The 27,296-nt window shown below is 56.0% G+C and overlaps 3 protein-coding genes across 10 annotated transcripts in view; 2 read left to right on the top strand and 1 right to left on the bottom strand.

Moving 5' to 3' along the window:
• PRX (periaxin) overlaps positions 1-8,757 on the top strand; it is a 15,416-nt gene extending 6,659 nt beyond the window's left edge. The window contains exons 5-7 of the mRNA XM_008069816.2: positions 276-432; positions 3,561-3,757; positions 4,726-8,757. Of these exons, the coding sequence (XP_008068007.1) occupies positions 276-432; positions 3,561-3,757; positions 4,726-8,550 (4,179 nt within the window). The 3' untranslated portion in view covers positions 8,551-8,757. The remainder of the gene's footprint in view (positions 1-275; positions 433-3,560; positions 3,758-4,725) is intronic.
• A 3,491-nt stretch (positions 8,758-12,248) lies between these two features.
• On the top strand, positions 12,249-23,585 carry HIPK4 (homeodomain interacting protein kinase 4). Its single transcript, XM_008069832.2, has 4 exons — positions 12,249-13,024; positions 18,428-18,784; positions 21,381-22,223; positions 23,108-23,585. Exons 1-4 carry the CDS (start codon positions 12,560-12,562, stop codon positions 23,279-23,281), a joined length of 1,839 nt encoding a protein of 612 aa, XP_008068023.1. The 5' UTR covers positions 12,249-12,559; the 3' UTR covers positions 23,282-23,585.
• Positions 23,586-24,614: 1,029 nt separating this feature from the next.
• The window catches only part of PLD3 (phospholipase D family member 3), a 24,821-nt gene continuing 22,139 nt past the window's right edge, over positions 24,615-27,296 (bottom strand). For all 8 annotated transcript variants that reach the window (XM_008069872.2, XM_021718067.1, XM_008069860.1 and 5 more), the window contains 3 exons: positions 25,964-26,129; positions 25,261-25,360; positions 24,615-25,150 (listed from right to left, as the gene is read on the bottom strand). In XM_008069872.2, coding sequence (XP_008068063.1) covers positions 24,963-25,150; positions 25,261-25,360; positions 25,964-26,129 — 454 coding nt within the window. In that variant the 3' untranslated portion in view covers positions 24,615-24,962. The remainder of the gene's footprint in view (positions 25,151-25,260; positions 25,361-25,963; positions 26,130-27,296) is intronic.

A 27,296-nucleotide genomic window follows, 5' to 3' on the forward strand; every position in this document is an offset into this window, starting at 1 on the left:
CCCTCCTCCTTGCCCTCCCGTACAGCAGACCCCAGGGGCTCGGAGAGGCAAGCACGGCGGAGCTGTTTAACCGTTCTTGGGTCCCGGAGAGCGAGTCGCCTGCGCGCTTGCTTAAAGGGGTGATACGGAGCGGGTGGGCCCGGACGTCCTGCCTGGGCCGCGCCGAGGGGCATGTGCCCCGACGCCCACTTAAGAGCCGCCTTCAAGTGCGATGGCGGGCTCTTTGCGAGCTCTGGCCCTAGCGCACCATGGCGACCCCTCGCCGCCCTCCGCAGGAGCTGAGACGGGCAGAGCTGGTGGAGATCATCGTGGAGACCGAGGCGCAGACCGGGGCCAGCGGCATCAACGTAGCGGGCGGCGGCAAAGAGGGAATCTTCGTCCGTGAACTGCGCGAGGACTCGCCCGCCGCCAGGAGCCTCAGCCTGCAGGAAGGTGGGCGGGGCCGGGGCATGGGGCGGGGCCGACCCTCGGGGGCGGAGCTAGGTATCCACCCCGAGTCCGGAGCTGCGCGGAAGCGGACTCAGAAGGATGGAGGGCTTAAGGCCGTGGGGCGGGGCTTTGCTGGCCTCGCGGTTGATCAGAGCAAGCTCGGGAGGTTCATTGGGGTCCAATCCCAGATTCCCCGCGTACTAGCTTGTGATCTTTCTGTGCCTCAGTTCTCTCGTCTCGGAAATGGGACTAATTCTAGAACTGACCTCATGGGGTTCTTATGTAGATTCAATGCGTCAGTATTTGAAAACACTTAGCACATAGTTAAGTGGCACATAGTAAGCTCCAGCAAGTGCTCGGTAATGGTTTTGTTGACGGGGTAGGGAAAAGGGGGTGGAGTTAGTCTCTTGGAGTAGTTGGGGAGGGATGTTTCAGTAAACATGGCTGAAACTGATGTGATTTATTCATGCAACAACTATTTTTTAAGTGCCTTCTATTTCAGATATTATCTTAGCTGCTTGGGCTGCAGTAGTAAACAAAACAGACAACAGTCCCTGCACTCACCGAGCTTACATTCTAGTGGGAAGAGACATATTTAAACAAAATAAGTAAAATGCCTAATAAATTAGAAGGCCAGGCGTGGTGGCTCATGCCTGTAATCTGAGCACTTTGGGAGGTTGAGGTGAGAGGATTGCCTGAGCCCACGGGTTCGAGACCAGCCTGGGCAATCTGGCGAGACCTCATCTCTACAATAAAAATTTAAAAAATTAGCAGGTCGTGGTGGCACATGCCTGTAGTTCCAGCCACTTGGAAGGCTGAGGTGGAAGGATCGCCTGAGCCCAGCAGGTGGAGGTTGCCGTGGTTGTGAGCATGCCACTGCACGCCAGCCTGGGCGGCAGAGTGAGACTCCAACTCAAAAAAAAAAAAGAAAAAGAAAGAAAGAAAAAAGAAGGCAATATGTGCTACAGATGCCAGAAGGAAAACTGCATTTTAAAATAGGGTGCCGCAAAGGGTGGAAAGACTGAAGGAGGTAAGAGAACAAGCTACGTGGCCATCTGAAAGATCATTCCAGGTAGAGGGAACAGCCAGTGCAAATGCCTCAAGGTGGGGGCATACTTAGCTTCTTGGAGGAACAGCAAGGAAGCCAGTGTAGATACAGTAGTTAGTGAAGAGGAGAGTAAAAGGTGAGGTCAGAGAGGTAAGGGGAGGACAGTTTTTAGAGGGCTTCAGAGGGCATGGTGAGGACTTTGGCTTTTATTCTGTGAGGGTTGTGAGCAGAAAAGAAACATGGATTAACTATGTTGAACTGCTGCATTAACAGCAGAATATAGGAGGGCAGGGTTGAGAGCAGGGAGGCTACTGTGAAGATTCAGGGAAGAGATGGTGATATTCAGGACCAAAGTGTTGTTGTTGGAAGCAAAGAGAAGGATTTGGATTCTGGATCTATGTTGAAGGAGGAGCCTTCAGGACTGGGTATGGGATGTGATGGAAAGACAGTTGCCAAGGATGTGTCCAGGTATTTTGACCTGAGGATTTAGTTGTTAATCCCCAAAAGGGGAACACTGGGGATAGCGCTCACTTGGAGAAGACAGACCAAGAGAGCATTTTGGATTTGTTAAATGAGAGGTTCTGTTGGACAACCCGTTGGAGATGTGGAAGGGAAGTTGGATATATAAGTCTAGGGTGGCAGGGAGAGTGCTGGGCTGGAGAGATGCATTTGGGAGTGGTCAGCAGATTTATTATCTTTAACTCCTGAATCTGGATGAATTCCCAAGGGGTGACTGTAGCATGTAGAGAGAAGAGAAGAGATGCAAGACCTGAGCCCTGCGGCAAGGAGCAAGGTATCTTTAAAAGTGGGGCACAGGACCAGGGAGGGCCAGGCACAGGGGCTCACACCTATAATCCCAGCACTTTGGGAGGCCGAGGTGAGAGGATTGCCTGAGCCCATGGGTTCGAGACCAACTTGGGGAACTTGGTGAGACCTCATCTCTACAATAAATCAAAAACTTAACCAGGCATGGTGGCACGTGCCTATAGTTCCAGCTACTTGGAGGGCTGAGGCAGAAGGATCACCTGAGCCCAGCAGGTCGAGGCTGCGGTGGCCGTGAGCGTGTCACTGCACTCCAGCCTGGGCAGCAGAGTGAGACTTCAACTTAAAAAAAAAAAAAAAGTAAGGATAATGAGAAAGAAAGATTGATGAAGACTGAGAGGAACCTCCAGAGGGTGATGCACCCTCGAAGCCAAGGAAAGCAAATGGATGAAGGAGAGAGAGTGAAGTTGGGTCAAATGCTGAGATGAAGTCTGGGGCTTGACCCATGGACTTAGCTACGCAGGGTTGACTGCCTGGGATCTTGAGAGGAGCAGTTCTGATGTTGATGGGGCAGGAAAAAAGGGAGGAGTTCATGACTGGGAGGAGTTGGGGAGCGAAGTTTAGTGAGTGCGTGTGGGGGTGGGGGAAGACGGGGTAGGAGGTGTGACTGGAAAAGTGGAAATGATGCCGCTAGACAACTCAATGCATTTTGCTATCAAGCTCTGGGGGAGTGAGGCCTTGACAACCTTTCTTATGGGAGAAATAAGAACATGTGTGTAGCTGATGGGAATAATGCAGAAGGGGGCAATTGATGATGTGAGAAGAGGGGAGAATGGCTGAGAATGCCCCTGAGAAGGCTGTGGAGGAACTGACTGAGCTAGGAGTGGGGGAAACGTCATCACTAGGAACAGGAGGGAGAGTGGAGTAAATTGCTACAGGAGCAAGGGGGTGAAAAAGACGGAGTGGAAGCTTCTGGACGTTTGCTTCTGATTCTGTTCTCTTCGTGAAAGGAGCAAAGTCAGTATCTGAAACGTCAGGATGGATGGGGGAGTGGAAAGGTGATGGGCGTGACCCGAGTGGGCGTGGATTTGTTCAGTGCGGAAAGGGCGGAACAGAGCTAAAGCCATGAGGCGGGCTTCGTTCTTTACCTTCCGAACCTCAGGCCTGGCAAAACTTTCCGACTCAGTTCTACACTGGGTGTACAAGTGGCCAAAATCTGGGGGCGGGTCCTCACTGCATTGGCTCCAAACGAGTGGGCAGAACCAAGCTCGGCCGGATCCGGGAGATGCCCACTCCCTGTCCACCTCCACCTCGCCTGCAGGGGACCAGCTGCTGAGCGCCCGCGTGTTCTTTGAGAACTTCAAGTACGAGGACGCACTCCGCCTGCTGCAATGCGCCGAGCCTTACAAGGTCTCCTTCTGCCTGAAGCGCACTGTGCCCACCGGGGACCTGGCGCTGCGGCCTGGGACCGTGGCCGGCTACGAGATCAAGGGCCCGCGGGCCAAGGTGGCCAAGCTGGTACGCGTGCTTAGCCCGGCCCCGGCCCTGGACTGCCCCAGCGATCCCACCTCTGCGCCATGAGCCCCACTCCCCGCTACCCTGGGCCAGCCTAGCCCTCTGTTTTGTCACTAACCCAACGCTAATCCCACCCCCGACCCCTTGTTCTCTGCCCCCTAAATTCCTCCCCGGGGAGGGGGACCCACCCATCCCAAACCAGGGTCCTCACCCACTTTGGTGAGGCGTTTCCACTATCGGATCCAGGCTTGCTAGGGGTCCTGACTCAGGGTACTTGGAACCAAGGAAGCCAGATTCCAGCCTGAGTACTGCTCAATGCTGCTGAGTGACCCTGGACAAGTTTCTTTCCCTCCCTGGGCCTCAGTTTCTCCATCCATAGAATGAGGATGTTGGGGCCTGGGTGTGGTGGCTCACACCTGTAATCCCAACATTTTAGGCAGCCAAGACTACTTGAGTCCAGGAGTTCGAGACCAGCCTAGGCATCATAAGGAGACCTCATCTCTAAAATAATTTTTTTTAATTAGCTGGGTGTAATGGCATGTGCCTATAGTCCCAGCTACTCAGGAGGCTGAGGCAGAAGGATCGCCTGAGCCCAGGCCAGAAGGTTGAGGCTGCAGTGAGCTGTGATCGTGCCACTGCGCTCCAGCCTGGGAGACCCAAACAAAAACAAAAACAAAAAAAAACCAAAAACCCCGAGGATATAAGTATGTTGGGGAAAATCCTGAATAAGGACCTAGACATTTTGGGTTCCAGTTCCTACACTCATTGACTCACTTCGAAATTCTAAATGAATGTCTGTCTTCCTGGACACTAATGGTGAAATGACAGGCAGGAAGTGGGGATGGTGTTTTGGGGACGAGAAACTCAACCCAGCACATCCCCAGCTTGGTACAATGCCAGGTGGGTCTCTTCTCATCCACTCCTGGCCTCCCACTGTCCCACCGCCTCCCGCCTCTCTCCTCTCTCCCCAGAACATCCAGAGTCTGTCCCCTGTGAAGAAGAAGAAGATGGTGGTGGTGCCCGGGGCCCTGGGGGTCCCTGCTGACCTGGCCCCCGTTGACGTCGAGTTCTCCTTCCCCAAGTTCTCCCGTCTGCGTCGGGGCCTCAAAGCCGAGGCTGTCAAGGGTCCTGTCCCAGCCGCCCCTGCCCGCCGGCGCCTCCAGCTGCCTCGGCTGCGTGTACGAGAAGTGGCCGAAGAGGCCCAGGCAGCCCGGCTGGCTGCCGCCGCTCCTCCCCCCAGAAAGGCCAAGGTGGAGGCTGAGGTGGCCGCAGGAGCCCGTTTCACAGCCCCCCAGGTGGAGCTGGTTGGGCCCCGGCTGCCAGGTGCTGAGATGGGTGTACCCCAAGTCTCAGCCCCCAAGGCGGCTCCCTCAGTAGAGGGAGTCAGTGGCTTTGCCCTCCACCTGCCAACCCTTGGGCTAGGAGCCCCGGCTGCACCTGCTGTGGAACCCCCGGCCGTAGGGATCCAGGTCCCCCAGGTGGAGCTGCCCACCCTGCCCTCACTCCCCACTCTGCCCACACTTCCCTGCCTGGAGACCCGGGAAGGGGTTGCGGCGGTGGTGGTGCCCACCCTGGATGTGGCAGCGCCTACTGTGGGGGTGGACCTGGCCTTGCCGGGCACGGAGGTGGAGGCCCGAGGAGAGGCACCCGAGGTGGCCCTGAAGATGCCCCGCCTCAGTTTCCCCCGCTTTGGGGCTCGAGCAAAGGAAGCTGTGGAGGCCAAGGTGGCCAAGGGCAGCCCTGAGACCAGGGTGAAAGGTCCCAAACTTCGCATGCCCACCTTTGGGCTTTCTCTCCTGGAGCCCCGGCCCACTGCCCCCGAAGCCGTTGTTGAGAGCAAGCTCAAGCTGCCCACCCTCAAGATGCCCTCCTTTGGCATTGGAGTGTCAGGGCCTGAGGTCAAGGTGTCCAAGGGGCCTGAAGTGAAGCTCCCCAAAGCCCCCGATGTCAAGCTCCCCAAAGTGCCCGAGGCTACCCTTCCAGGTGTGAAACTCCCAGAGGTGCAGCTCCCGAAAGTGGCAGAGATGAAACTCCCAAAGGTGTCAGAGATGGCAGTGCCAGAGATGCGGCTTCCAGAGGTGCAGCTGCCGAAAGTCCCCGAGATGAAGCTCCCCGAGATGAAAGTCCCCGAGATGAAGCTCCCCGAGATGAAACTCCCAAAGGTGCCTGAGATGGCCGTGCCCGACGTGCACCTCCCGGAAGTGCAGCTCCCGAAAGTTCCAGAGATGAAGCTCCCTGAGATGAAACTCCCTGAAGTGAAACTCCCAAAGGTGCCTGAGATGGCTGTGCCTGACGTGCACCTCCCAGAATTGCAGCTCCCGAAAGTTCCAGAGATGAAACTCCCCAAGATACCCGAGATGGCCGTGCCAGAGGTTCGACTCCCCGAGGTGCAGCTGCCAAAAGTCTCAGAGATGAAACTCCCCAAGGTGCCTGAGATGGCCGTGCCCGATGTGCACCTCCCGGAAGTGCAGCTCCCGAAAGTGTCAGAGATGAAACTCCCCAAGGTGCCCGAGATGGCCGTGCCTGATGTGCGCCTCCCGGAAGTGCAGCTGCCGAAAGTGTCAGAGATGAAAGTCCCGGACATGAAACTCCCAGAGATCAAACTCCCCAAGATGCCCGAGATGGCTGTGCCCGACATGCACCTCCCAGAGGTGCAGCTGCCAAAGGTTTCAGAGATTCGGCTGCCGGAAATGCAAGTACCAAAGGTCTCCGATGTGCATCTTCCGAAGGTGCCGGACGTGAAGCTACCCAAGGCCCCAGAGGTGCAACTGAAAGCCGCTGGGGCAGAAAAGGCAGAGGGGCTGGAATTTGGCTTCAAGATGCCCAAGATGACCATGCCTAAGCTAGGGAGGGCGGGGTCCCCGTCACGAGGCAAGCCGGGTGAGGCAGGTGCTGAGGTCTCGGAGAAGCTAGTGACACTTCCCTGTCTGCAGCCGGAGGTGAGCGGCGAGGCTCGGGTGGGTGTCCCCTCTCTCAGCCTGCCCTCAGTGGAGATAGACCTGCCCGGGGCCCTCGGCCTGGAGGGGAAGGTCCAAGCAGCCGAAGCGGGCAAGGTGGAGAGGGCAGAGGGCCCCCAGGTGGCAGCAGGGGTCAGGGAAGTGGGCTTCCGCGTGCCCTCTGTTGAGATTGTCACTCCACAGCTGCCCACCGTGGAAACTGAGGAAGGCCAGCTAGAGATGATGGAGATGAAGGTCAAGGCCTCCTCCAAGTTCTCCCTGCCCAAGTTTGGACTCGCGGGGCCAAAGGTGGCCAAGGTAGAGGCCGAGGGGGCTGGGCGAGCCACCAAGCTGAAAGTGTCCAAGTTCGCCATCTCACTCCCCAAGGCTCGGGTGGGAACTGAGGCTGAGGCTAAAGAGGCAGGGGAGGCAGGCCTGCTGCCTGCCCTCGATCTGTCCATCCCACAGCTCAGCCTGGATGCTCATCTGCCCTCAGGAAAGCTGGAGGTGGCAGGGGCTGACGTCAAGCTCAAGGGGCCCAGGTTTGCTCTGCCCAAGTTTGGGGTCAGAGGCCGGGACACTGAGGCAGGAGAACTAGCGTCGGGGGTGGCTGAGTTGGAGGCCAAGGGCTGGGGCTGGGATGGAAAGATGAAGATGCCCAAGCTGAAGATGCCGTCCTTTGGGCTGGCTCGAGGGAAGGAAGCGGAAGTCCAGCGTGAGCGCACAAGCCCGGGGGAAAAACTTGAATTCATCACCGGGCAGCTTAAGATCCCTGAGGTGGAGCTGGTCACACCAGGGGGCCAGGAGGAAGGGAGGGCAGAGGGGGCAATGGCGGTCAGTGGGATGCGGCTGTCAGGCCTGCAGGTGTCCACAGCCAAGGCAGTGGTCACCGAGGGCCATGAGGGAAGGCTGAGGATGCCGTCACTTGGTATCTCCCTGCCCCAGGTGGAGCTGACTGGCTTTGGGGAGGCGGGTACCCTGGGGCAGCAGGCCGAGGGCACAGCCCCTTCAGCTGAGGGCACAGCAGGCTATAAGGTCCAGGTGCCTCAGGTGGCCCTGTCTCTGCCTGGCGCACAGGTAGCAGGGGGGGAGCTGTTGGTGGGTGAGGGCGTCTTCAAGATGCCCACCGTGACGGTGCCCCAGCTTGAGCTGGACGTGGGGCTGAGTCGGGAGGCGCAGGTGGGTGAGACAGCCACAGGCGAGGGTGGGTTGAGGCTGAAGTTGCCCACACTAGGGGCTGGCTCTGGGGCTGGGAAAGAGAGGGCTGAGGACCAGCCTCCAGGGGCTGAGCGTACCTTCCACCTCTCCCTGCCTGACGTGGAACTCTCACCACCTGTGGGCACCCACGCCGAGTACCAGGTGGTACAGGGTGAGGGGGATGCCGGACACAAGCTCAAGGTGCGGCTGCCCCGGTTTGGCCTGGTGAGGGCCAGGGAGGGGGTCGAGGAGGGTGAGAAGGCCAAGAGCCCCAAACTCAGGCTGCCTCGAGTGGGCTTCAGCCAAAGTGAGACAGTTGCTGGGGAAGGCTCCCCCAGCCCCGAGGAGGAGGAAGAAGAGGACAGTGGGGAAGGGGCCTCGGGACGCCGCAGCCGGGTCCGGGTCCGCTTGCCACGTGTGGGCCTGGCGGCCCCTTCTAAAGCCTCAAAGGGGCAGGAGGGTGAGGTAGCCTCCAAGTCCCCTGTCGGGGAGAAGTCACCCAAGTTCCGCTTCCCCAGGGTGTCCCTAAGCCCCAAGGCCCGGAGTGGGAGTGGGGACCAGGAAGAGGGTGGATTCAGGGTTCGGCTGCCCAGTGTGGGGTTTTCGGAGACAGGGGCTCCAGGCCCCACCAGGATGGAAGGGGCTCAGGCTGCCGCCGTCTGAAGCCCCTGGGCAGATGGAGACTCCCTCCCTGTCTTCCCAGCTCCACCTCTCCCTCGTTTTGTGTGTGAGATAACTAGCACTAACCCTAAGAGGGCTGGAAGGCGGGCGACTGACCGGGGCAGGGGCAGGGAGGCCTGTACCTGTCTCACTGGCAGAAGTGCCTGTATCACGCCAAGCCATGTGAATAAAATAATCCAGAGGTAGCCATGTGTGGGGTCTCTATGTGTTGAGGGGTAGGCTTGGGGTGTGTGTGATGGGAGTGAGGGTGGGGAGGTGCAGAGAAAAGAGTTCCTGCTGGGCGTGGTGCCTGTAATCTCAACACGTTGGGAGGCCGAGGTGGGAAGATTGCTTAGTCACGAGGGTTCGAGACCAGCCTGGGCAGTAGAGCAAGACCTGGTCTCTACAAAAAAAAAAATTAAAAATTAGCCAGGCGTGGTGGCATGTGCCTGCAGCAGTCCCAGCTACTCAAGAGGCTGAGGAAGAAGGATCACCTGAGCCTGAGTAGTCAAGGCTGTGGTGAGCCATGACCATGCCACGGCACACCAGCCTGGGCAACAGAGTGAGACCCCAACTCAAAAAAAGAGAGAAAGTCCCCAAATAGAAGGTTCTAAAGGGTATTTGAGCCTGGCTTGAGGGACAACCTTCGATATGACATGAGAAACAAGTCACCCTGGTCTGAGAAGAGTCAGGGTGGCCTTGGGTTAGGCCCCTGCAGGAGGGGTCCTGCCTTAGTCCTTGAGAATTCCCAGATGCCTTTGAGAAGGACTCTGGGAAGTTGCCCAGCAGAGCACAGCTGTGGGATCCCTCTGCCGGAGAGTCTTCCTGTTCTGGGGGACCCATTCCCACCAGGCTGATTGCTACTCACCTGCCCTCTGCCCAGGAGAGGCACTTCTGTACCTCCTGACCTTCCTGTCTGGCTGGTTTGACTGCCCTATCCACCCAGCCCCACCCAGCCCCACCCAGGAAGGCTCCTCTTGGACCCCTTCAGGACTGTGGGTTCAAAGCTTCCATCCCAAATGCTTGGCTGCCTCTTAGAACTAGTCCTAGGGTCCTCAGTGCCTGTCTGTACTGGCTCTCAGCCCCCAAAGACTATGACCCATTTATCTCTACCCCCTCCCCGCTCAGGATCAAAGTCCCTGGGCCTCCACCAGGGCCTCCAGACTCTCCTGTGTCTCTCTGTGATGTCGCACTGGACTAAGGGACACACTGTTGTGTTGGAAGTCTCTCCCCGACTGCCCGCCATTCTCTTCAGACCTCCCCACCCTGTCTCAGGAAATGAGGGGCCCAGCAGATTCTCCCACCCACTTGAGCACCTTCTCCCTTCGAGTCGGCTGTCCACGGGTCATTGCCTCATCACAGGTTTTCTCTTCATCCCTACCACACACAGTAGGGCTTGTCTGCACTCACAGAGCACACGCCCTGCCCAGCACCCCCGCATCTGAGGTTTCGCCCACTTGAACTGGTCTGTCGGCATTGGCGTGACCTCGCCCGGGCCATGCCTGAGGGTTTCCTCTGGCTCCCTCGTCCTGACGCTCGAGCCCCTTGGTTCTTCTTGACCCCCGCCCCTTTCTCTCTTCCCCACATCTCTCTTCCTGTGTTCTTTCAGGGTCCCTCCTAGGCTCCTGGCCACCCCCACAGCCTCCCTGGGCTGTGCCGCCCTCCCCTGTAGCCTCCACGCCTCATCTCTGTGCTGACAACGCCCTGACGCTCTCCTGCACCCCCCCCCCCCCCCCCACCAGAACATCTCCTGGGGACTAGGAGGTCGTGTGGGAAGGGGTTCAGAGCTTGGCTTTAGAGCCAGATTTTGGAGACAAAGCCTGTCTCTGGCACCCAGCTTGGTGACCTCAGGCATTTAAAAACATGTGTGCTTTGATTTTTCTCTTCCATAAAATCCCTATTTGGTATGTTGTAAAGATTAGATAACACTTCTAAAGCACTCACTCTATCTTCCCAGGTTGGAGTGCAGTGGCACAATCACAGTTCACTGAAACCTCAACCCCCTGGGCTCAAACAATCCTCCCACCTGAGCCTCCTGGGGACTACAGGCATGCACCACTACGCCTGACTCATTTTTTATTTTTATTTTTGAGTCAGAATCTCACTCTGTCGCCCAGGCTGGAGTGCAGTGGCACACTCACCATCACTGCAGCCTCAGCCTGCTGGGCTCAGGTGATCGTTCTGCCTCAACTTTCCAAGTAGCTGAAACTACAGGCGTGCACCACCACGCCCAGATGATTATTTATTTATTTATTTATTTATTTTATTTGAGTCGGAGTCTCACTCTGTCGCCCAGACTGGAGTGCAGTGGCCGCTCCCGGCCACCGCAGCCTCCACCTGCTGGGCTCCGGCGATCCTTCCGCCTCAGCTTTCCAAGTAGCTGGAACTACAGGCACATGTACCACGCCCGGCTAACTTTTTGATTTATTGTAGAGATGAGGTCTCGCCTGCCCAGGCGGGTCTTGAACCCGCGGGCTCAGGCAATTCACTCACCTCAGCCTCCCAAAGGCGGGGGATTACAGGCTGAGCCACCAAGCCCGGCTTATTTATTTATTTTTTAGTTGGAATATCACTCTGTTGCTACAGAACTACAGGCACATGCTACCATGCCTAGCTAATTTTTGATTTATTGTAGAGACGAGGTCTTGCCAAGTTGCCTGGGCTGACCTGGAACCCGTGGGCTCAGGCAGTTCACTCACCTCAACCTCTCAAAGTGCTGGGATTACAGGCTGAGCCACCCAGCCCAGCCTGATTTTTTGATGTATTGTAGAGATGAGGTCTCACTAAGTTGCCAGGGCTGGTCTCAAACCTCTGGGCTCAGGCATTCCTCTCCCCTCCACCTCCCAAAGTGCTGGGATTGCAGGCATGAGCCACTCTGTCTGGCTTCATTTTTAGACTTTTTTTGGAGAGATGAGGTCTTGCTATGTTGCCCAGACTGGTCTAAGACTCCTGGGCTCAAGCAGTCCTCTTGCCTTGACCTCCCAACATGCTGGGATTACAGGCATGAGCCACCACTCCTGACCCAGTGTCTAAATGTTTTGATGTTAAGTTTCCTAATCTGACCTCAACACCTTTTCCCCCAAGCTTCTCCTTGTCCGTGTCCCCTTCTCAGGGACTGCTCTCTCTGCCAGACCCCTGGGCCGGGGCCTGGACAGCTCCTTCCTTTCCTCTACCATCTCAGTCCCACAGCCCGTCCTCCTGGCCTTCTGAGTGTCTCATCCACCAGCCTCCTCCCTTCTCCAGGCTCTCCCACTGGGCCCTATCCTGGATTTCTTCCCAAGATTGAGGCCTCCACCCTTACTCTCTCCAGTTCACCCTTTTTTCACACAGTAGCTTCCTGACACTCCAATCTGACCCTGCCCTCCCTTGTTCCAAGCCCTTCTGTCTGCCAGGGGCTTCCCCGTGCCCTCAGAACAAAGTCCAAACTCCTTAGCCTGGTATTCAGGTCCTTTTACAACCTGACCCTATGGCAACCGCAGGCTGGGACATGTGTTTTCTGAACAGAGATACACATGCACACACACCACGTCCCCCACGCTCGAAAAGCCTGCCTTTCCTCACCTCTGTCTGTCCCCCTTCTTGTAGGCCCAACGTCCTCGATCAGATTCCCTTCTGTTGACCCTTCACCTGTTCAGCCTTTCCAGAGTTCCATCACTGGGGGGAGGAGGGGCCCAGCCTGGCACCCCACCCCCCATTCCAGCCAGGGGCTCAGGTCTCCAACAACAGAACCAGAGCCACTCAGCAACGCTGGAACCCATTTGGGAGGGCCTGGGGCCCCTCGTCCCAAGCCAGGAGGGCTTTGGGGAGGGGTGCAGCCCCTGGCAGACTCACAGTGTGGCCAAGGGGGCTGGAGGGTGCCAGGGAGTTGGGGGCCAACCTTGTAGAAGGAGGCACGAGCGCGGTTCTTTTTCCCCCACTGGAGGGGGCGTGGGGCCGGCGGGGCAGGAGGCCTCGTCGGCAGAGCCCGTGGCTTGGGGCTCTCGGCAGGGCAGTGTCGGGTAGTAGGGGCACCATGGCCACCATCCAGTCAGAGACTGACTGCTACGACATCATTGAGGTGCTGGGCAAGGGCACCTTCGGGGAGGTGGCCAAGGGCTGGCGGCGGAGCACGGGTGAGATGGTGGCCATCAAGATCCTCAAGAATGATGCCTACCGTAATCGCATCATCAAGAATGAGCTGAAGTTGCTGCGCTGTATGCGGGGCCTGGACCCGGAGGAGGCCCATGTCATCCGCTTCCTCGAGTTCTTCCATGATGCCCTCAAGTTCTACCTGGTCTTCGAGCTGCTGGAGCAAAACCTTTTTGAGTTCCAGAAGGAGAACAACTTTGCGCCCCTCCCTGCCCGCCACATCCGGACGGTCACCCTGCAGGTGCTCAGAGCCTTGGCTCGGCTCAAGGAGCTGGCAATCATCCACGCCGACCTCAAGCCAGAGAACATCATGCTGGTTGACCAGACCCGCTGCCCCTTCAGGGTCAAGGTAAGTGGGGCTGTCCAGGGTGGCAGTGTACCTTGTTCCTGTCTTCTCCCAGCATCCCCTAGCCCTGGACACTCTTCTCACACTGGGGTCTCCCTCGTCCCACCTCCCAGCCCTGAGGACACCCCACCCTGTCCATAATAGCTCTGTCCAACAGATGGCACCCCAATTCTCCCCATCTCCTGACCCAAGACCTTCTCCATCCCTGACCTGAAGTCATTCCTGTTGTTCTAGGCTCTGAGTTCTCTCCATCCTGTTTTTTTGTTTTTTGTTTTTATTTTTGAGTTGGAGTCTCACTCTGTCGCCCAGACTGGAGTGCAGTGGCCGCTCCCGGCTCGTCCTGCTGGGCTCCGGCGCTCCTTCCGCCTCAGCCTTCCAAGTAACTGGAACTATAGGTGTGCGCTACCACGCCCTGCTAGTTTTTTGATTTATTGTAGAGTTGAGGTCCCGCCAAGTTGCCCAGGTGGGTCTTGAACCCGCGGGCTCAGGCAATCCACTCACCTCGGCCTCCCAAAGCACTGGGATTACAAGGCTGAGCCACTGAGCCCAGCCTGTTGTTGTTTTTTTTTTTTTTTGAGTTGGAGACTCACTCTGTCACCCAAGCTAGAGTCCAGTGGTATGCTCACAGCCACTGTAGCCTCAACCTGCTGGGCTCAGGTGATCCTTCTGTCTCAGCCTTCCATCTCAGCTGGAATTACAGGTATGTGCCACCATGCCTGGCTTTTTTTTTTTTTTTTTTTTTAATTGTAGAGATGAGGTCTTTCCGAGTTGCTCAGGCTGGTCTCGAACCCATGGGCTCAGGCAATCCTCTCACCTCGGCTGGGATTATAGGCATGGGCCACCACGCCCAGCCTGTTTTGTTTTGTTTTTTTCTTTTTAGTTGGGATCTCACTGTGCCAGCCAGGCTGGAGGACAGCCTCAACCTCCTGGGCTCAGGTGATCTTTCTGCCTCAGCCTCCTGAGTAGCTGAGACTATAGGCATGTCCACCATGCACAGCTAATTACAAAAAAATTGTTTTTTGTAGAGATGAAGTCTCACTATGTTGCCCAGGCTGGTCTCGAACTTTTGGGCTCAAGCAATTCTCCCACCTTGGCCTCCTAAAGTGCTGGGATTATAGGTGTGAGACACTGCACCCAGCCCTCCCCTTCCTGTTCTATTCTCAGGTCTCTGGCCCTGTCCTGTCCTTGTGGAGCTGACATTTTAGTAGGAGAGGCAGAGTTACCAAGATAATTGAGTAAAATATGGTCTGTGAGTGAGAAGAAGAAAAGATAAAGCAGAGAGAAAGGGTGTTCATCGGGGGTAGACAGTGATGAGTTTGAATTTTGGACATGGTGGTCAGGGAGGCCTCACTGAGAAGGTGACATTTGAGGGAAGTCCTAAAGAAGTGTGGGAGCCGCCGGGCTTGGTGGCTCAGCCTGTAATCCCACGCCTTTGGGAGGCTGAGGTGAGTGGATTGCCTGAGCCCGCGGGTTCGAGACCCACCTGGGCAGCGAGACCTCATCTCTACAATAAATCAAAAAATCAGCTGGGCGTGGTGGCGCATGCCTGTAATTCCGGCTACTCGGAAGGCTGAGGCGGAAGGATCGCCGGAGACCAGCAGGTCGAGGCTGCGGTGGCCGGGAGCGGCCACTGCATTCCAGTCTGGGCGACAGAGTGAGACTCCAACTCAAAAAAAAAAAAAGTGTGGGAGCCACATAGACATCTGAGGAAAGAGCACCCAAGCAGAAGGAACAGCTAGTGCAAAGGCCCTAAGGTAGAAGCGTGCTGATTGTGTTTGAGGAACACTGAGGAGGCCTCTGTGGCTGAAGCAGAATGAGAGAGGTGAAGAGTAAGGAAATAAGACCAAGAAGGTGACGGAGACAGGCCATGCAGGGCCTTGTAGGCCACAGCAAGGACTTAGGTTTGATTCTATGGAAGCTGGAGCCACGGGAGGATGCTGAGCGGAAGAGGGATGTGATCTAACTCAGGTATCCACAGGGTTTCTCTGGTTTTGCATGAAGGGAACCGACTAGGGGGTGGGCAGGAGCAAGAAGGCGGTGAGAGGTGATCGTGCTAGTTCAGGTGGCAGGTGTGTGGGTGGGACCAGAGTCGGGGCAGAGGGAGCAGGAGACCGGGATGAGTTCTGGACTGTGGAGCTAGACAACAGGGTGTGTTGACAGATTATTATTATTTTTTTTTTTTTTGAGTCCAGAGTCTCACTCTGTCACCCAGACTGGAGTGCAGTGGCCGCTCCTGGCCACCGCAGCCTCAACTTGCTGGGCTCCGGCGATCCTTCCGCCTCAGCCTTCCGAGTAGCTGGAATTACAGGCACGCGCTACCACGCCCGGCTGATTTTTGATTTATTATAGAGATGAGGTCTCGCTGCCCAGGCGGGTCTCGAACCCGCGGGCTCAGGCAATCCACTCACCTCAGCCTCCCAAAGGCGCGGGATGACAGGCTGAGTCACCGAGCCTGTTGGAGTCTTACTCCGTCACCCAGGCTGGAGTGCAGTGGCATGCTCACAGCCACCCCAGCATCAACCTGCTGGGGCCAGCAATCTTTTCACCTTACCCATCCAAGTAGCTGAAACTACAGGCGTGCATTACCGTGCCCGGCTAATTTTGTATTTATCGTAGAGATGAAGTCTTGCCAAGATGCCTGGGTTGGTCTCGAAACTGCGGGCTCAGGCAATCCACTCGTCTCAGCCTCCCAAAGTGCTGGGATGATAGGCTGAGCCACTGAGCCTCGCCTGTTGATGGTTCTTATAGGAAGGGTGAGAGAGGAAGAGAGGACTGGAGGGGGGAACCCAAGCCTGCCAGCCTGAGCGACTGGAAACATGGCAGCACCGCTGCTCAATCATAATCAGTTTGTTCATCAGCAAACATTTACTGAATGCCTGCTCTGGGCCCACAGAGGCACCTCCTCTGAGCTGTCACAGGCCCCTGAACCTCCTCAGCCCGGCTCTGACTCCTCAGCCTGTGCCTCCCCCACTGGACCTGACCCCTCTGTCTGCTTTGGAGTTTGTCACTATCTGGGGATGGGTCCAAACCAGGAGCACCCTAGGGACAGGGCCAGGGCCAGCTCAGTCATCACTGTGTTTTGAGCATCTCCCAGCATTGTGCTGTCATGGAATCAGAGCTGAGTTCATGTTTGTCAGAGACACAGAGAAACACAGAGACAGGAAAAAGCAGCTAATTCTGCCCCAAGAGATGGATGGACAGAGAAGAGACTCAGAGAAAGGACTTCCACACACAGCAGGGAACAGACAAGACAGACTCACAGCACCTGGCCAGCATTTTTTTGTTTGTTTGTTTTTGAGTTGGAGTCTCACTCTGTCGCCCAGACTGGAGTGCAGTGACCGCTCCCGGCCACCGCAGCCTCGACCTGCTGGGCTCCGGTGATCCTTCTGCCTCAGCCTTCCAAGTAGCTGGAATTACAGGCGTGCGCTACCACGCCCGGTTGATTTTTTGGTTTATTGTTGAGATGAGGTCTCGCTGCCCAGGTGGGTCTCGAACCCGCGGGCTCAGGCAATCCACTCACCTCACCCTCCCAAAGGCGCGGGATGACAGGCTGAGCCACCGAGCCCGGCCTGGCCAGCATTATTATCTCTACCATCTTTGTGGAGTGATTGAATGAATCCCACAAACACTGACCGAGGGCTGAGGGTCTCTCAACCTTTTGGGGTTCAAGCCCCAGCACTCTGGGATAAGAGTCTAGATTAAAAAGCCATCATACAACACCGCCTTCTGCAAATGGAAGATGAGGGATAGCTGAATGAAGAACAGAGAAACCCAGAGAAGGACACTGAGGCCAAGAGAGAGTCATGGAAATTCAGTCCGAAAATGGCAGATGGCTCCACCCGGAGGCATGGGGAGAGAAAAGGCTTTCAGCCATCACAGTGTTAGTTCAACAGGTGTTCGCCAAGCATCTGCCAGGTGCCAAGGGCCCGTGGGGCGTATTAACAGTGCCTGATGATGCAGACAGGACCTTGGCTTTAGAGAGATGTGTTTCTTTCCTCTTCTTTCTTTCCTTTCCTTCCTTCCTTTCTTCCATCCATCCATCCATTCATTCTCTCTCTCTCTCTCTCTCTCTCTCTTTATAGTCGGAGCCTCACTGTCACCCTGGCTGGAGTGCTGTGGCACATGGCCACCACAGCCTCGACCTGCTGGGTTCAGGTGATCCTTCCACCTCAGCCTTCCAAGTAGTTGGAACCACAGGTGTGTGCCACCATGTCTGGCTAATATTTTAAAATTTATTGTAGCGATGAGGTCTCGCCAAGTTGCCCAGGCTGGTCTGGAACCCCTGGACTCAGGCAATCCTCTTGCCTCCACCTCCCAAAGTGCTGGGATCATAGGTGTGAGCCACTGCACACAGTAGGTAGTTGTCTTTCTAGTGGGCGACACAGAGACAGAGATGAAGAGAGATACTGAGAGACAAGAGACAGGCAAGTAATGAAGAGCAGTTGCAAAGAAGGAACAAGAGAGAGAATACAAGCAAAACACAGAAAGAAAATGACAGGGGCCAGATGCAGTTGCAGTGGCTCACTCCTATAATCCCAGCATTTTGGGAGTCTGAGGAGGGAGGATGGCTTAAGCCCAGGCTTAAGCTGGGCAACATAGTGAGATCTCATCGCTACAAAAAAAGTTTTTAAATTGCTGGGCTCAGTGGCTCACGCCTGTAATCCCAGCACTTTGGGAAGTGGAGGTGAGAGGATTGCCTGAGCCCACATTGGTGAGACCTCATATCTGCAATAAATAAAAAATTAGCCGGGTGTGGTAGCACACACCTGTGGTTCCAGCTACTTGAAAGGCTGAGGCGGAAGGTGGAGGCTACAGTAGCCGTGAGCGTGCCACTGTACTCCAGCCTGGGTGACAGAGTGAAACTCCAACTCAAAGAAAACAAACAAAACAAAGATTTGCTGATGGACAAGGTATGAGATGAGAGAGAAAGAGAGAGGTCCTAACCCGCTAAGCAGTGGGTTAGTGGAGACAAACAGAGACAGAGAGAGCCAGACACACACAGCACAAAAGCTGGAAGAGACAGATTAGAGTCATAGACCAGAGCTGCAGACTCACAGACACAGAGACTGCAGAGTCAAAAGACAGATGCAGGCTGGGTGCGTTGGATCATGCCTGTAATCCTAGCACTTTGGGAGGCTGAGGCAGGAGGATTGTTTGAGCCCAGCCTGGGCAACATAGCAAGATCCTGTCCATACCAAAAAATAAAAATAAAAAATTAGCTGGGTGTGGTGGTGTATGCCTGTAGTCCGACATACTGGGGAGGCTGAGGCAGGACTGTCTGAGCCCAGGAGGTCAAGGCCACCATGAGCTGTGATTGTGCAGAAAGAAAAACATATGCAAAACGATACCAAGTGAGAGAGGCCAGAGTTCAACCTTCCCATTCACCCTCTTCTCCGCCCCCAACAGGTAATCGACTTTGGCTCGGCCAGCATCTTCAGCGAGGTGCGCTACGTAAAGGAGCCATATATCCAGTCTCGCTTCTACCGGGCCCCCGAGATTCTGCTGGGGCTGCCCTTCTGTGAGAAGGTGGACGTGTGGTCGCTGGGCTGCGTCATGGCTGAGCTGCACTTGGGCTGGCCCCTCTACCCGGGCAACAATGAGTATGACCAGGTGCGCTACATCTGTGAGACCCAGGGCCTACCCAAGCCACACCTGCTGCATGCCGCCCGCAAGGCCCACCACTTCTTCAAGCGTAACCCCCACCCTGACTCCGCCAACCCCTGGCAGCTCAAGTCCTCAGCTGACTACCTGGCCGAGACCAAGGTAGGGGGGCAAGTGGGGTGAGGGCAGTCGGTGTGGGGGCCACTACATGAAGAAAAATCTAGAGCCGGGCACGGCGGTTCACACCTGTAATTCCAGCACTTTGGGAGGCTGAGGCAAGAGGATTGCCTGAGTCCAGGGGTTCAAGATCAGCCTGGGCAACATGGCAAGACCTCATCTCTACCATAAATCAAAAGATTAACAGGGCATGGTGGTGTGTGCCTGTGGTTCCAGTTACTTGGAAGGCTAAGGTGGAAGGGTCACCTGAGCCTAGCAGGTCGAGGCTGTGGTGGCTGTGAGTGTGCCACTGCACTACAGCCTGGGCGACAGAGTGAGACTCCTACTCCAAAAAAAAAAGAAAAGAAAAGAAAAGAAAGCCAGGCTCGGTGACTCAGCCTGTAATCCTGCGCTTTGGGAGGCCGAGGTGAGTGGATTGCCTGAGCCTGCAGGTTCGAGACCCACCTGGGCTGCTTGGCGAGACCTCATCTCTACAATAAAATCAAAAACTTAAGCCGGGCTCGGTGGCTCAGCCTGTAATCCCGCGCCTCTGGGAGGCTGAGGTGAGTGGATTGCCTGAGCCCGCAGGTTCGAGACCCGCCTGGGCAGGCGAGACCGCATCTCTACAATAAATCAAAAAATTAGCCGGGCGTGGTAGCATGCGCCTGTAATTCCGGCTACTTGGAAGGCTGAGGCGGAAGGATCGCCAGAGCCCAGCAGGTTGAGGCTGCGGTGGCCGGGAGCGGCCACTGCACTCCAGTCTGGGCGACAGAGTGAGACGCCAACTCAAAAAAAAAAAAAGAAAAAAAAAAGAAAAATGTAAGTTAGACCTCAGTGAGGACTGGAGGCTTTGGAGTCATTGGAGTTAGCCTAGGGTATTGTCACAGCAAGAGAGCAAGAGAGTTTTGGGTCAGACCCAAGGTGTGATTGGAAGTTTGAGGGTCAGCTCTGGGGACTGTTGCAGCAAGACAGACCTGGGGGAGACTGTAGCAAAACCTATAAGTTTGGGGGTCAGATGTAGGGGCTGATGTAGCAACAGCAATATGGGTTCTACCATGAGTGTGACAGCTCCTCTGTCAGCTTCAACTCTGGGTCAGCAACTTGTGCAGCATGAGGGATTTGGGGAGGCCACAGGAAAAAGATCTGAGGTCTGAGGTTGAGGTGTGAGAATTGCGACAGAGGCTGGGCATGGTGACTCACGCCTGTAATCTCAGCACTTCGGAGGACAAAGTGGGGGGATATCTTGAGGCCAAGAGCTCGAGACTAGTCTAGGCAACATAGCAAGATCCTTTCTCTACAAAAAAAATACATATATTTTTGAATCAGAGTGTTACTCCGTTGCCCAGGCTGGAGTGCAGTGGCACACTCATGGTGACCCCAGCGTCAACCTGCTGTGCTCTGACAATCCTTCCGCCTCAGCCTTCCAAGTAGCCAGAACTACAGGTGAGCGCTACCACGCCCGGCTAATTTTTTGATTTACTGTAGAGATGAGGTCTCGTCAAGTTGCCCAGGCTGGTCTTGAAACCACGGGCTCAGGCAATCCACTCGCCTTGGCCTCCCAGAGTGCTGGGATTACAGGCTGAGCCGCCGGGCCCAGGCCAAAAATATTTTTTAAAATTAGCCTGGGCATGATGGCTTATGCTTGTAATCTCAGCACTTCAGAAGGCTGAGGAAGAAGGACTGCTTGAGCCCAGGAGTTCAAGACCAGCCTGGGCAATGTAGCAAGACCTTGTTTTTACCAAAAAAAAAAAAAAAAGCCAGGCATGGTGGTGCATGCCTATAGTCCCAGCTACTCGGGAGGCTGAGGCTGAAGGATCACCTGAGCCCAGGTGATCGAGGCTGCAGTGAGCCATGATCATGTCACTGCCCTCCAGCCTGGGTGACAGAGTGAGACTGCAACTAAAAAAAAAATTGCCAGGTGTGGTGATGCATGCCTGTAGCCTTAGCTACTTGGGAACCTGAGGCAGGATAATTGTTTGAGCCCAGGAATTTGAGGTTACAGTGAGCAATGATTGTGCCACTGTACTGCAGCCTGGGCAGTAGAGTAAGACCCTGTCTCTTTAAAAAAAAAAAAAGAGTTGCAACAGAAAGAAGGATCTGAGTGAGACTGCAAGTGGGACTAGAAGTTTAGGGCAGCCTGTCTGGTACCTCTTTGACTGCAGTCATCAAACCTGTATAGCAAGTCTGGGTTAGACAGTAGAAAGAATTAGAAGTTTGAGGCTTGATTTCACAGCAAGAAGGGTCTGGGTTCCACCACCCGTAGGTCTGGCGAGCTGGGCTCAAAGGTGGCACTGCAGCGGTAAGAGAGACCTGGATTTGATTCCAGGGAGGACTAGAGTCTTAGGGAGCCCCTCTTCTGGTTGCTGGCAGGGGCTAGAGCCGTGGTGCTGAGGAGGACTGGAGTTCTGGGACAGGGTGTGGACGTGGGTGAGCGAGAGCTCTCGGTTAGACTAGAGGGGGTCAGGTGTGAGCTGCAAGAGAGTTCCAAGGCAGATCATGCCCAGCAGCCCTGGAAGTCGGGGGTAATGGGGGTCCTAGGAGTGCCTGGGGCTCCAGCTCTCCACAGGTGTCAACCCAGACTCCACCCCCTCTCCCCCGCCAGGTGCGCCCCCTGGAGCGTCGCAAGTACATGCTCAAGTCATTGGACCAGATTGAGACAGTGAATGGCATTGGGGCAGCCAGACGGCTGAGCTTCCCGGACTGCGAGGTGCTGGCTGAACTCGCCGACCTCAAGAGCATGGTGGAGCTGATCAAGCGCATGCTGACGTGGGAGTCGCATGAGCGCATCAGCCCCAGCGCGGCCCTGCGCCACCCCTTCGTGTCCATGCAGCAGCTGTGCAGCGCTCATGAAGCCACCCGCTACTATCAGCTGTCGCTGCACGCCTGCCGCCTCTCCCTGCAGGGTGAAGGCAAGCCGCCCGCGCCCATCATGGCCGTCACAGAAGACGGACCCCCCTACTACCATCTGGCCGAGGAGGAAGAGGAGGCCGTGAGCATGGGCAGCGGGCCCTTCTTTCGAGAGGAGAAGGCACCGGGTGTGCAAAGAACCATCGACCAGCTGGATGACCTGAGTCTGCAGGAGGCAGGGTATGGGCTGTGGGGTGAGACCCATACCAACATGGTCTCCAACATGCTGGCCCCGCTCAAGGCAGCCACCGCTGGGGTCCGGGTACCCGACCCGGACCCAGAGCCCATCCTGGCCTTCTATGGCAGCCGGCTGGCAGGCCGCCACAAGGCCCGCAAACCACCAGCAGGCTCCAAGTCTGACTCCAACTTCAGCAACCTCATCCGGCTGAGCCAGGCCTCCCCTGAGGACGACCCACCCTGCCGGGGCAGCGGCTGGGAGGAAGGGGAGTGTCCTGGGGCCTCTGCTGAGCTGCCTGTCATCATCCCCCAGCGGGACGGGGATGGGCCCCAAATAAAGGACATGACCATGGATACTGAGGTAAGCCAGATGGGTGGGCACGGTGCAGGTGGTCCTGGGATTTCAACCTCCCTGGGAGCTTCCTCCAGGGTGGGGCACAGTTAACCAGTTAGCCTTGCCTCCCACATGTCTATATTGCCTGCAGCTGACTCGGGGTCAACACATACTAGGCTACCCTCAGAATGTGATAAGGCTCAGTACTCACTAACTCATATTCATGATGTGATGAGGCTCAGCACACACTAATGCCTGTTTGGGATATAATCAGGATGTGATGAGCCTCAGCACACACTAGCCCCTATTCAGGACATGATTAGGATTTGAGACGGCTCAGCACGCACCCATATTCAGTATGTGACAAGGCTCAGCACACACTCAGATATTCAGGATATAATTAGGATTTGAGAAGACTCAGCACACAGTAACTTATATTCAGAACAAGGATTTGAGAAAGCTTAGCATGCACTAGCCCACACTCAGAATGTGGTAGGGCTCAGCACACACTAACCCACCCTAAGTATGTGATAAGGCTCAGCACACACTAACCCTTATTCAGCATATAATTAGGATTTGATGAGGCTCAGCACACCCTTGCCCATCCTCAGTATGTGATCAGCACATACTAACCCGTGGGTGAAAAGGCTCAGCACACACTAGCCCACCGGCAGGATGTGATAAGGCTCATCACACACTAGCCCATATTCAGGATATAAGGCTCAAAACACACTCATCTCCCTTCAGGCTATGACAGAAACTCACACTGGGCTACTAAGTGGCAAGGCTCAGCACTGGATAAGACCTTATAGCACATACTCCTGGAACTCAGGAAATTGTGACAGTGGCTCGGCGGACACGGACATACTGACGCTTCTTGGCTGATGCCCCTCTCTTCTCCTCCCCCACAGAGGCCAGGTCCTGAGCTCTTCGACCCTAGCAGCTGTCCTGGAGAATGGCTGAGTGAGCCAGACTGGACCCTGGAGGGCATCAGGGGGCCACGGGCTCAGGGGCTCCCACCCCGCCACCCGCACTGTCCGCCCCGGACCACCAGCTTCCTGCAGCACGTTGGCGGGCACCACTGATGGCGATCCCAACCCTGCTCATCACTGGGGGCTGCGCGAGTTGGGCTGGTATCCCCTCCCAACCTGAACTGTTCTTCGGAGTCATCCCTTGAACCTACAAATTATTCTTACAGAAGGAGAGTTATCTAGAAATTCCCATTCCCCCTGCCATGGCGTATGCCTGCACACACACCCCCGAGCATAGGAGGGCCTTGGGGTCTGGCCCATGACCCCTCGGCCAGAAGGGCAGCAGGAAGGGAGCTGTACCAGCTGGCCCTGAGCCTGCCCTTGGCCTTGCTGCCTATTTCAATAAAGAACTGTTCAGTAGTCCTGCCTCAAGCCTGTTCTCACTGCTAGGGGCCTGGACTGGCCCTGGATTGGGGTTCCAGGCTGGCATCCAGGGCCTCGCTTTGTGATACTGCGCCCAGTTTGCCACTGGCTTCGGCTGGAGGCGGGGCTGCTGTCACGCGAGGAGGGAAAGGCTGTGCTTGGCCGGCTAGCCCATCTCCGAAATATGCTAAGTGCTCAGCACATTGAGACTCTACCCTCAGCACATTCTGTGTGTTTAACATGTGTTAATCACAGCTTGCCAAATGCTGAGGGCGCCTTGTCTGTTGACCTGTCCTTCCTACATGTGATGGGCTTGGCATGCACTCATCCATACTTGGGACTTGCTTGGTGTAAATCTACTTAGTAGGCATCAGTTCACACCTGGTAGCATGCTCCAGGGTTCAGACATGCTAGTCCACCTTTGGGATATGGCACTGGTTCAGTCCATGCTCATCTATCTGGGAACATGCTTAGTGTGCATTGCTTGCTACCCCATGCTGGCTTTGTGTGTCTAGTCCATGCTAGGCCACACACTTGCATGCTGCGTGTGCAACACATGCCAGCTCATGTGCGCTCCTCGCTGAGGGCTCAGCACATGCCATCCCACAGTGGTCATGTGCTGAGGGCTCAGTACATGCCATCCCACTCTGGTCATGTGCTGAGGGCTCGGTACATGCCATCTCACAGTGGACACACGCTGAGGGCTCAGCATATGCTAATGACATGTGGAAGGCTTAGCATATGCTGTCCCACAGTGGACACACGCGGAGGGCTCAGCACATGCCATCCCAAATGTCACAGGATGAGGGTTCAGTACCACACACTGAGGCTCAGCACATGCCATCCCAAACTGGTCACATGCTGAGGGCTCTGCACGTGCCAGTCACACGCTGAGGACTGAGCACACAACCATCCCACATGAGTTGCACACTGAGGGCTCAGTGCACTAAGATGTCCCCACCAGAGGTCCATGCCAGCTGTCCCCTTCCCCTGACACCCCATCTCATACCACTCAGGCACAGGCTGTACAGACAAGTTATTTACTTATTATTATAACCTGGGGCCCTTTTTGCCCTGGAAAGGGGAAGTGGGCCAGGAGGCCGGGCCCAGCATGCACCCCCACTTTCTTCAGGAACTGATCCCTCCCCAGCTCTGCTGAGTCCCAGGGCCATAGCGTCAGGCCAGTGGGGGCAGAGGTAGAGGTGGGAGAGCAGGGGAGAGCCTGTGGAGCCACAACGGGGCAGACAGAAGCGGGGGCACGGGGACAGGGACCAGGACCCAGAGCATCTGGGCCCGTGGACAGGGACCGGGACCCAGAGCATCTGGGCCCGCAGGGGCCTAGTGGGACTTCGCCTGTCCGCTGGACCAGCCCTCACAGCAGGCGGCAGGCGTTGCCCACGCTGTTGGCGGAGGTGTCGAGGTCATGGCTGTAGGGGGAGTCCCAGTCCCTCAGGAAAACGGCCTCCAGCTGGTTCCGCAGGCCGCCCCGCCCATTCTGCGTCACCAGCAGTGAGGTGCCTGCTGTTTCCGTGAAATAGTTGCCAGACCAGTTGGAAGTTCCTAGAAGGAGGAAAGGAGGAGGTGGAGATAGCAGCTCCATGGGGTAGCCAGGCCCTGGTACCTGAACCCTCACTTCTTCTGTCTCCCTAGGTGGTGTTTGGGACACTCACCGATGTAGGTGGCACGTTCAGTCACCATGTACTTGTTATGATTGACGCGGGCATATGGGATCCGAGCCTGGGCCTCGTCCGCAGGGACCACAAAGAGTTTCTGAGGAGGGGAGGATGGGAAGGAGTGTGAGGTGCGGGGGAGAGGGGTTCGGAGGAGCTCCAGGGTCAGGTGGTGGGTGTGGAGCCAGGTCTCAGGCCTGAGGACGCGGCTGCTTCCCACAGCACCCCTGGGGGTCACAACAGGGGCCAACGGATGGGGTACTCAGTAAACGTAGACCAAAAGCGAGGACCTATTGCCTCATCTACAACCCTGTGCCCTCTAGGATGGTTCTGGCTCATTCTCGAGGTCTCATGGGATGTCCCATTTTCCAGAAAGTCTTTCTTGGACAATCAAGCTAAGGCAAGGGCTTCTTCTGAGTTCTCCCATCCCAGTCCCGACCCCTCTGCCTAAGCCTCCCCCATCCCGGCCCTGACCCCTCCGCCTGGGTCTCCCCATCCTGACCCCGACCCCTCTGCCTGTGCCTCTCCATTCTACCCAATCCCTCCTCTGTGCTTCCCCATGGTGGCCCCAACTCATGGTTTCCTCATCATGGCATGGCTTGCTCTGGATCATCCTTGTCAGAGGGCATGAGCTCCCTGAGCGCTGTGTCCCCAGTACCACCCTGAACAGGGGCTGAGGGAGTGGCCTGGGGCAGGTGCTTACCACCTGGATGTCCGAGTGGGTATGGTTGTCACGCAGGGCAGCCAGGGAGAGCAGGAAGGCACGCATGGATGGCTCAGAGTGTCCCCAGCAGCTGATCAGCAGGCGCACCTTGACGCCACGCTCATAGGCAGCCCGCCGCAGCCCATCGTCAATGGCAGGCCAGAACCTGGGGGGTGGGGGGCAGAGGTGAGGTGGATGCAGGATCCAGAGGGCAGCTTTATCCACAGGATTCACCCTCAGCACTGGGGAACCAAGCCTGGGCCCTGCTTGAGCTTCTGAGAGCAATGCCCCATTGCGGGGTCCCAGTCTCCATTCCTGTCTCCTTAAACCTGGCCCAGGACAGGTGCGGTGGCCTATGACTGTAATCCCAGCACTTTGGGAGGCCGCGGTGAGAGGACTGCCTGAGCTCAGAGGTTTGAGATCAGCCTGGGTTACTTGGTGAAACCTCATCTCTATAATAAATTTTTAAAAAATTAGCTGAGTGTGGTGGTTTGAGCCTATGGTTCCAGCTACTTGGAAGGCTAAGGTGGAAGGATCGCCTGAACCCAGCAGGTTGAGGCTGTGGTGGCCATAAGCAAGCCACTGCACTCTAGCCTGGGTGACAGTATGACCCCAACTCAAAAAAAAAAAAAAAAAATCCCATGGCCCTTATCTCTTGTGCCTGGCTACCATTCCTGCCCCCCAAACCCACCTACCAATCATCTTACCTATGGCTCCCAGACTCCTGTCATTGAGTTCCCAAGCCCAATCATCTTCCTTTTTTTTTTGAGTTGGAGTCTTACTTTGTCACCCAGTCTATAGTGCAGTGGCATGCTCACGGCCACTGCAGCCTTGATTTGCTAGGCTCAGGTGATCTTTCCACCTCAGCCTTCCAAGTAGCTGGAACCACAGGCGCTGGAACCACAGGCTACCACACCTGGCTAATTTTTTGATTTATTGTAGAGACAAGGTCTCACCAAGTTGTCCAGGCTGGTCTTGAAACTGTGGGCTCAGGCAATCCACTCGTCTTGGCCTCCCAAAGTGCTGGGATTACAGGAATGAGCCACTGTGCCCAGCATATCCTCCTTCTTATTCCAGATCCAACCCTGCTGCCTAAACCCAAATACATTTAGCCCTCATCGCCCAAGCCCCTCATCCCATTTCCAGACCATGCTTTTCTTTTTTTTTTGAGTTGGAGTCTCACTCTGTCACCCAGACTGGAGTGCAGTGGCTGCTCCCGGCCACTGCAGCCTCGACCTGCTGGGCTCCGGCGATCCTTCCGCCTCAGCCTTCCGAGTAGCTGGAATTACAGGCATGTGCTACCATGCCCGGTTGATTTTTTTATTTTATTGTA

The sequence above is a fragment of the Carlito syrichta genome, unplaced genomic scaffold (assembly GCF_000164805.1).
Source record: "Carlito syrichta isolate Samal-C Ts95f unplaced genomic scaffold, Tarsius_syrichta-2.0.1 Scaffold111498, whole genome shotgun sequence".
NCBI classification, from domain to species: domain Eukaryota; kingdom Metazoa; phylum Chordata; class Mammalia; order Primates; family Tarsiidae; genus Carlito; species Carlito syrichta.